The sequence below is a fragment of the Malus sylvestris genome, chromosome 15, assembly GCF_916048215.2.
Source record: "Malus sylvestris chromosome 15, drMalSylv7.2, whole genome shotgun sequence".
Taxonomy (NCBI): Eukaryota; Viridiplantae; Streptophyta; class Magnoliopsida; order Rosales; family Rosaceae; genus Malus; species Malus sylvestris.
The window spans coordinates 40,212,702-40,222,118 of NC_062274.1; the positions used below are offsets into that span (position 1 = coordinate 40,212,702).

The 9,417-nt window shown below is 36.6% G+C and overlaps 1 protein-coding gene, 1 long non-coding RNA gene and 1 pseudogene across 8 annotated transcripts; 2 read left to right on the top strand and 1 right to left on the bottom strand.

The window, feature by feature from the left end:
- Positions 1 to 219: 219 nt before the first annotated feature.
- Positions 220 to 2,977, bottom strand: LOC126602968 (uncharacterized; annotated as a pseudogene).
- A 1,357-nt stretch (positions 2,978 to 4,334) lies between these two features.
- On the top strand, positions 4,335 to 6,506 carry LOC126601973 (uncharacterized). Of its 7 annotated transcripts, none has more exons than XR_007615908.1 (5): positions 4,335 to 4,468; positions 4,556 to 4,647; positions 4,750 to 4,818; positions 5,589 to 5,651; positions 6,328 to 6,506. XR_007615908.1 is itself a non-coding variant. In XM_050268741.1 (4 exons), exons 1-4 carry the CDS (start codon positions 4,337 to 4,339, stop codon positions 6,332 to 6,334), a joined length of 324 nt encoding a protein of 107 aa, XP_050124698.1. In that variant the 5' UTR covers positions 4,335 to 4,336; the 3' UTR covers positions 6,335 to 6,506. The 7 variants fall into 7 exon arrangements, 5 of the variants coding, with proteins under 5 accessions (XP_050124698.1, XP_050124701.1, XP_050124697.1 ...); XR_007615909.1 differs by having other exon boundaries at positions 4,768 to 4,818; XM_050268741.1 differs by lacking the exon at positions 5,589 to 5,651 and having other exon boundaries at positions 4,556 to 4,671.
- A 136-nt stretch (positions 6,507 to 6,642) lies between these two features.
- Positions 6,643 to 8,772, top strand: LOC126601974 (uncharacterized). The gene is made up of 3 exons (XR_007615910.1): positions 6,643 to 6,995; positions 7,958 to 7,991; positions 8,580 to 8,772. It is a non-coding gene; the product is annotated as an uncharacterized LOC126601974 (long non-coding RNA).
- The last annotated feature ends 645 nt before the right edge of the window (positions 8,773 to 9,417 follow it).

The following is a 9,417-nucleotide window of genomic DNA, read 5'->3' on the forward strand; positions in this document are numbered from 1 at the left end:
TTCTTTTGCAATCGGCTTTGCTTTTACCACTTTTGGTTTCTCCTTTGTTTTGTCTACAATTGGCTTCACATTTTCTTTGTCAAGCACTTTCTTATTCTTTTGAGTTTCAACCATTGGCTTATTCTTTTGAGTTTCGACCACTGGCTTCTTCTTTTCAGTTTCTTGTTCTTCAAGTATCTGCGTCTCCTTCTCTTTTTCAATAATTGGTTCCAAATTATGCTACGGCTGTGATATAACAATGGAAGGGCTTTCATTGTCACTAACAGCATATATGCACTTGGCCTTCTTTTTTGGGTTTCTCTGAACGAGGACATAGTCAAACTTCGGAAGAACGTGTGCTTTACGCTCGTCCCTAGTTCGAATATTTCTGACCAAAGTTTTTGTCCGCTTTTTTTCTTCGGCATTTTCTTCTTGTCCATCTTTAGTATCATTGCCTTCTGGAGTAGCCATGTTAGAGGTATCTTCTCGGTTGGCTGCTTCAACATACTGACTGTCCATTTGAACATTAATTGGAAATTGAACTTGGTATTTTCTAGTGATTGCTTCTGGTTGTTTGGCAATTTCGACATCCTCAGTTTTAGCCTCTATTTGAACATCTGCTTCAACATATTGACTATCCATTTGAACATCAATTGGAACTTGAACTTGGTCTTTTCCAGTAATCACTTCTGATTGTTTGGCAATTTCGACATCCTCAGTTTCAGCCTCTATTTGAACATCTTTCATTTGATCTTTAGAGGCTTCTTCTCGACTCTCCATTTGATCATCAATTGGAAATTTTGGAACTTTTGTTTGATTTTCTTGTAGCTTATTCTTTAGGATTCCAATGGCATTGAGAAGTAGATTCATTTTTTCTGAAGCTTCAATGTTCTTCAACTGCAACTGCTGGATTTCAGCATCCATATCACTGATTTTCTTCTTGTTCAACTCTTTTTCTTCTTGAAGCTTTTTAATGTCTCTTTTGAGTTTTCCGGTTGTTTGACCAAAAACTACAGAAGCTGTTTGCAGATTGTCAATTGAATGCATCATGATATGCTTGAGCCCATATACCTCTTTTGTTCCATGCCCTTACATTTTTGAAATTGGTTGCACATCTCATGGGTTATTGTTGTGTCAATATCATGGATGTGAATTTGATAATCTAGATCGAGCTTTAGAAATTCTTGATTGTACAACTTGTGAAACTGTTGTTGGGCTTATCAAAGGTGCTGCACTGATGTGCTTCATCTGTTTTACTTATTTCATCAGGTTCCATCACATCTTTTGCAGCAGCAATCCTCTTTCTTTTCCTTGTCACATTCTTTTCTTTGGCCTTTCTGGAAGAATTCTCTACTTTCTCAGTAGTAGGATCAGCAATCTGCACATAGTTACACAAGTATTATTTTATTAATTCAAATTATTAGTGTGCTCCTGTTTATGGATTTTCCAAATGAATTCTAATTGAACAGTTTATGGACTGTAAAACAACTATTTCTAGATTTTATGGTGCTAGAAAGTAAGGAAGAAACACTATTTCTGGATTACAAGTTACTGTTTCTGGATTATGAGTCGTTGTTTCTAGAATTTATAGTACAAGATAGTATGCAGATATCAAAGTTTTTGGATTATAAGTTACTGTTTCTGGATTATAAGCAATTGTTTATGGATTATAAGTCACTGTTTCTGAAATTTATAGTGCAAGAAAGTATGCATATATCAAAGTTTTTGGATTATAAGTTACTATTTCTGTTTATTGGTCATTACCTCAATATCTTCACCTTGGTCATGTTTTTGAGCACTTGTCTTTTTTCTTTTCTTTTTCGTTGTCTTTGTTTTGCCATTTTTGGAATAGTTCTCTCCTTTTTTTAGTAGGAAGAATCGCACCGGCAATTTGCACACAGTCACACATTAGGGTTGTTTATAGTTTTTTGAAAATTGAATTGTCTCTAGAAATGTAAAATCTAAACATTATGTAAAAATGATTTTGATATTGGTTATTACCTCAATATCTTCAACTTTGATATCTCTGATTGCTTAGTGTATCATTGTTGTGTCCCATTTTCCTATCGCGGGGACCATGTTTTCTTGGCCTTTAATTGTCTCAACAATGTTTGATTTAAGGCGTATCCAATACTGTACAAATTAAGAAAAGTGAGAATAGTTACGGTTTGAGAATAATAACAAAAATTTCATACTTTTAAAGCTATAATTCTTATATTCTTACCAAAATAAGAACGGTACAACCACTGGTTGTTGATTCATCTCCTCCTTTCCTCTTCTTGGTTTTTTATTTGTCTATCATTTTGAAGAGGTAGTCTCTTACACCCTTGGCCCAATTATATTTGCTGATTTCGTCTAACTTTCCACAAATTTGCAGGAAGCTCCATGTGATGTAGGAGCCAGAGTTTGGAAACAATAGTGACTGGATGAGATGTACACATATGATGGAAGCCGTATCTCTTGCACCTTCAGGAGTTCCGTCAACGAGTGATTTTTGATATGCTTGAAGAATGTGGTTTTTTTTTTTCACTTGTTCAACATTATGAAAGTACTTCTTGATGAATTTGTCCTCTTTACCAGATTTGGAAGATTTTTCGATGTTTGGCAGTTCTACTCCATCATTGTTTAGTCCAAAGATTAAGGCAACATCATTAGGTGTTATCCCTCTTGCATCATGATCTCCAAATGTGAACTTTTACTCTTTGGGATCTTAGCATTTAATAACCTTAACTAAGTCCGTATCAGACTTCTTCTTCCTTTTGGTGACAACAAGGAAGTGATCCATGTATAGTTTAATAAGACTCCAGAACGGTGTCTTTTCCAACTGTTCGCAAACATCTTTGCGTTCTTCAAGCATTGGCTTGTATGTTTCCATTGTCTCTAAAAACCCGGTCATATTGCACCGATATTGGAGATAAGTACTCCGATATCTTCTCTTCTTCTCAGATGAACATGGAGTTTTCTTCTTATCCACTGGAGTTTTCTTCTTCTTCTTCATTGTTGTTTTGTGTGGAAAAATCTTCATTATGATTTTATTGGTGACCTGTATTTGTAAAAATGAACAGAGTTTAGGAATTATAATTAACTGTTTAAGAAGAACAAGCAAAATATGGATTGAAGAAAACAGATAGTCAAATGTCAAGTATTTACACAAATCAAACTGTTTCTGGATTCAAATCAAAATAAAGCAAATTGTGTCTGCAAAAGTAGCAAACAATCACACTGTTTCTGGATCCAAATCATAATAATGGACATTGTGTCTAGAAAAGTAGCAAACAGTCACATTGTTTCTGGATCCATTATATGTTTTTGGTTGGATTTTTTTGATTCGGTGCTAGGTTTTAGTTCATTATTTTCATATACAATATTATTTTTTTGTTCTTTTTATCCAGATATAGTGTTTGTTTGTACACAAATATCGAAATAAAGGAAAAAACAAACTTTGTATGCGATTTTTTTTCTTCCAAAAATAGAGATATTTTTTTGTTTTCCAGAAACAATGTTATATTTCGGTTTTTTTATTTTCCAGATACAGTGTTTGTTTGTACACATACAAAATAAACACTGTATCTGATTTTTTTCCAGAAACATTGTTATGTTTTGGGTTTTCTAGAAATAGCTATGTTTTGGTTCTTTTTTTCCAAAGACAGTGTTAGTTCTTCCAGAGATAGTTACGGATTCAAAATATAACAGTTTTCTAAAAAAGTGGCAAAACAATCATTCTATTTCCTAGAAATGTTTAACATTAAGACTATTACCTCTTTTTTTGACGATGGTTCTGGTGTGTTTTTGTAATATCCCTCGTTTAAATTAAGAGTGAAGTGTGATTATAATTGTTTTTATACAAAATTTTAGTCTACTTAGTGTTTATTTGTTTAATAGCTTTTAATAATATACTTTTTTATTTATGAGATTTCCTATTATTGTTAAAAAAAAAAAAAATTATAATAATAATAAAATATTATTCTACAAAAGAAAGGAAAATACCATCCTTCCATACTCTTCCTTTCAGAGCAATGGAAACAAGGAAGCTGGGAGGAGGTGGCTTCCATATCTGTAACACCCACCCCCTATTTATAAAAATATATGTATGTAATTACCCCAAAACATTTTAAATATATCAATTTGGTCCCATTTTATCTACCCAATCTGAAAATTTAACATTGGATTCTTTCTCCCTCAAGCTGCCACGTGGCAGCACCCCCTTCATTCTTCTCTCTTCTCTCTCTGTCCCCCCCCCCCGTGAACTCCCTTTTTCTTTCTTCTTCTTTTCTGTTTCTTGTCTGTCCTGTCTCTCTCCCTCTCGGCTCTCTCTCGTATCTCTTCTCTCCCTCTTCTCTGCACCGCAGCAGCACGCATGCACGCACCCATCTCCCCGCGCGAGGAAGTCCATCACCATCTCGTTCTTCTCTCTCCCTCTGTCCCGTGCTGCAACCCCAGGAAAACCGGAAAAAGGAACTCCGGTGAACTTTTATATTTTTCCGGTGAGGTAAGCTCCAAACCTTCCCTTTTTCGTCCTATAATCTACTGGAGTGGGTTTTAACTGAGTTTTATTCGTGATCTTTGGAGGTTTTAGGACGAAAACGAACTCGGGTGTAGGCACACCCATCTCCGGCGACTTTCGAGAGAATTTCCGGCCAACCCACGGCGAGTTGGCCGACGTGCAAGGTATCAATCTCTTCGTCTCGTCGAGTACTATAACTTTCCTTTTTGTTTCACTCAATTTCATTGAGTATTGAAGACGTTATACTCATTTGAAATCTTAACCAGTTTCCGGCGACCTCCTAGGTTTTCGAGGCAATTTACGGCCAAATTACGGCGAGTTAGACGTCGTGTGAGGTATCATTCTCTTCATCTCTTCCAGGGCTACAACTTTCATTTTTGTCTCGCTTGATTTCGTTGAGTAGTGACAAAGTTATGGCCGTTTAAAGTGGGGTAGTTTTCCGGCCGAATTTCCGGCCTTCCCTCTCGACAAACCAAGGCCATCCGGCCTTCCCTTTCCCTTTCCCTTGGGCCTTAAGCCCGTTTGTTTTAGCCCAAAACCCTTTCCCTTTCAGTTTTTGTTTTTATTCTTTTTGTTTTAAAACCCCAAAGGCCTTGGGCCGGTTTTGATTTAAAGGGGCTTAAAGCCCTGCCCTAGTGAGGCCTTAAGGCCTTGTGCCTTGTGTGTGTGTGTGTTTACCCGTGCATGTGTGTGTGTGTGTTTATGCATGCACATGCATGCCATGCATGTGTGTGTGTGTGTTTGGGCTAAAGCCCAAACCCCAATTTTTCCATCCTAAACCCTTTTAACCCAAAAACCCTAGGTTCCTAAAATCTATTAAGGCCTAACCCATCCAACCCAATTCCCTTATTTTATTTAGTTCAAAACCCAATAGGTCCTAACCCTATTTAACCTAAACCCTAATCCGGATTTCAAGCCTAAAACCCGTTTGACCTAATTTGACCGTTGACCTCCGGTCAACGTTGACTTTAGGATTGACTTTTCGGGTTTTCGTTCGGGACCCTTCTTAGGGTAATTCGACGTTATGAATCCGTTTCCAACGTCTGTTTTCCCAAATTCAATTGTTAAAATAGAGTTTTATTAATTGGACCATTTATGTGCTTAGGGGCAATTATTGGTGACGTTTTCTTGTTCGTTAGTTTGCGTGGCTCTTCGGCGGCTAAGTACTGTGAGTGGACCCCTTCTAAAATGCATGTTTTAATAGTAGAAATGCATACATGAAAGACATGATTTAATGATTACGTTTCATGAAACGTTTTGAGATAACATGCTTACTAAGGCTAGTTTGAATTATTACTATTTTTCCTATAACCCATGTTCTTATAGAATATCCGATGGATGACGATATGATATTTAGAACATGTTTCGAACACCTCTTTATAGTATAGATGATGGATGACTTTATACTATGAAGTTGTTTTTCAATATATATATGTTCAGTGGTTTTGTACTTACCTAGTGGTCCTTTCCGCTACGGGACGTAGGGATAGATTCCGGTCCGTCCCGGGCGACGGTTTGGTGTTGGCATAGGGCCTGGAGTGTGTTTCCTCTGGCTATTTAGCACAGGGACGGGGAGCCGGCATGGGGCCTGTAGTGTATATTCCTCTGACTGTCTGCTCAGAGACGGGGAGCTGGCATGGGGCCTGCAGGTTATCGGACAATTCACTAGTGATTATTAAATATGAGTTATGATTTGAGATACTGCACATCATGCTAGGTTTCGGAAAACCTATGTTTATCATTATATATGTGTTTTCATAAACCTGGGGGTTAGTACGTTGATAACTGTTTTATTATATATATACCAACTTGGTCCACTCATGTTTGTTTTGCGCCCCCTTCAGGACTTAGAATCGAGGCATACAACCCCGGCATCCAGGCACTTCCGCATCGGCATTTTCGAGTCTTCTTGGTGTATGACCCATTCTTTTATTCATTCAATTTTATATTATTTCTTTTAGTATTCTAGTTAGCCGTATGCTCTGAACACGTTCCTTAAATACATATTCATTATTCTTTTATAGTTATAAGTCTTAATTATTCCTTATTTTTAGTATTTGCACTCAATAAATGGCTTTCGTCACCCTTGGGTGTCGGCCAGCACGTGACCATCCTGATGTCCCGATGATATCGGGATCGGGGCGTGTCAATATCTTTAGGAAAAAAATCTTCTTTCTTCATACCAAAAATCGGATAGAGATTAGGACACCTTGTGATAGGTCGACCTTTGATTGATCAAAGGAGTGTGTCATAGAGAGTTGTTCATCTCCTATTGCACCAAGGAGTGTGTTCAGCAGAGGATGAACTGAGAAGAGACAAAGAGGTCTATAAGCAGGAGGTGGATGACCTAGGAAGCTAGTTTTTTATCAGGACTCTGATAGGAGTGAGTAGGATTAGAGAAACTATAAAAGGGGTTGCAGAGAAGTGGGAAATCATCAAAAATCGAAAAAGGGGTAGAGAAATTGAGAGTTAGAGAACGTGATTGTGAAGGAAGGATTCAGAGATTTGAAGGGTAAACTTCTTGTTCCTTGATTATTTAGATTTTTCGAATTTAATTTCCTTAGTTGAATTGAAACTGCCATGAGATATATTTGGAATTCTTAGTTTTAATTAGGGTTTTCTACTGTACAATGAACTAATCTGAACTTGAATTAGAGTTGGGTAATTCGGATTGGGTGTGTAGATCAAATTTCTTGATCAAGGGTTTGGTTTAAAAAGTCAATTTCTTGTTGATGTTGAGTCATGTTATATTTGGGTGTTGTATACATGATTTCTGGATTACTTGGAAATATTTTGGGTTTTATGAATTGGAAGTGTACTGTTATGTAAGTTGCAGAAAATTTCAGAGAAAACTCAAGTTTCTAGTGGTCTTATTTTGCTCTTAATTCATAGGTCTTTATGTGCTCCTTTGGAGAAAACTTTTATTGTGTTGAAAATATATATGTCCATGATTGTAACCCAATTGTTTTCACTCAGTTCCAGTTCCGTTGAGTTTTGGTTGATCAAAACCTTATTTAAATTTGGGTCGCGAGCTGCCAAACAGCAGCAGAAAACTGGATTTCCAGTTTCAAGACTCCATTTTTCTTTTAGCATAACTTCCAATTTAGAGCTCCGTTTTGTACAAACTTTATATGCTTTTAAAGTACATAACACGAACTTCAAAACCCATGTAATATTACACGATTTGGTTTAGTTTTGAATGTTCAAAAATGAGTCTAAACTTGGTTCAATAGTGCTGTTTTTCTGCAGATTTTGTGAAGATGCAAAGTTCTGTTTTTAGCACACCTAATTTCTTTTCCAGATTCCTTTCTAGTTCTCTTTACTTGATTTGAGTGACATTATCTGAGTTATAAGATTCCAGAATTTATGTACTTTTGTTAGATAATATCAATTTTGTGGTTGAACACTTAGTTTGGTTTCTAATATGTGTTACTTGTGTTTATGTTTTTGGTTGTATTTTTGCATTCTGATTAGGTTCTTCAGAGAAGCAAAATTAATCGAATTCAAGGTAGGGGGTTCTGGGAAACCTTCTATATATATATGAATTTAATTATTTCTTACTTAAGTACATATACAAGTTTGATATGCATGTTTCTATTGGGTAATTGAGTATAATGAATGTTCGAAATGAAATTTGGGTTGATGATGTGGGAGTAAAGTGGGATTGTCGGAAAGAATTTCGGGAATCTAAGGTGGTGACTATTAGTTTTGTGTAGTTGAGCCAAACTCTTAGTAGGTACCAGGTCTCAGGCGAGCCCACAGTGCACAGATTCTTTAAGGGTAATTCGGGACTGGAGACGAAGAGTTTAGGCAAGATGACTAACAAAAGGGGAGTTCGGGGATGTTTAGGGATGGGGGTTAGTTCATATATTTAAACACTCGGGATCAAGTGGTATAGGTATGGAATGGGACGTACAAGGTCTGGGTGTTTAGTTATGTGGATTAACGGGTATAATTAAGGCATTTGCATTGCATACTTATGCACCATTCTGATTTTGGTTTTAATTCTGCTATCTTAATTATACTTTATTATTTTAGTAATGAAGGTATATGTCCCTACTGAGCGTTTTAAGCTCACCCTAACGAAATTTTGCAGGTACAGAACCATAAACCTAAAAGTCTACTTGCTGTCTGTTGTGTAATTATGTAGAAGAAATAAAAAGATGAGCTTGTTGGCTTTTGCTCTCTTGTTTGAATAAGGAACTACTTTTGTGTGAACTTTCAGTAGTTCATAAGTTGTAATTTTGGCTGAAACTTTCAATAATGAATCTGTTATTCAGTTAATTTTATTCCAAGCGAGTTATACATGCTTTTATTTCATGTCACATTCTTAATTATATTAGTTAAACTTATAATTAAGGTGTGATTCACGTTCTGAACCAAGGTTTACGTTAATCCTTGGGTTGGGGCATGACAATTTGGTATCAGAGCTCTAGGTTAAGTTTAACCGTATGTGTTTATTTGTTATTTGATTTCTAACTTTATATGTTGATGTTTAGATGCATCCTGCAAATGGAAATGATGCATGGGGTGGATTTAAGCTGGGACCCAACGGTTTAGAACCTTATAATGAAGATCTGTACCATACACGCCTTCGTAATGAAGCCTTTATGGAGTTGGTGTATGATACCTATGAAAGCAACCATAGAAGAATGTTTTACAGGCCAGAGATGCAACGGGAAGTAGTTAGTCATATAAACAAGTCGCTGAACATCAAGACTCAATACCGTATCCAGATAGAGTCCAGTGAAAATCTTTATGGTGATGTGATGAACCATGTGACAGCTTTAGGTGGAAATATATGGCCTCCGCCAGGTGTTAACTTAGCTCAGGTTCCTTCAAGTTCCAGCTTAAGGAGTACCAGAAATTCCGGAAGCCCTATCTGATAGTGTAGTTTCTATTCCTGCACCATCAGTTACTCCTCCACCTGTTGT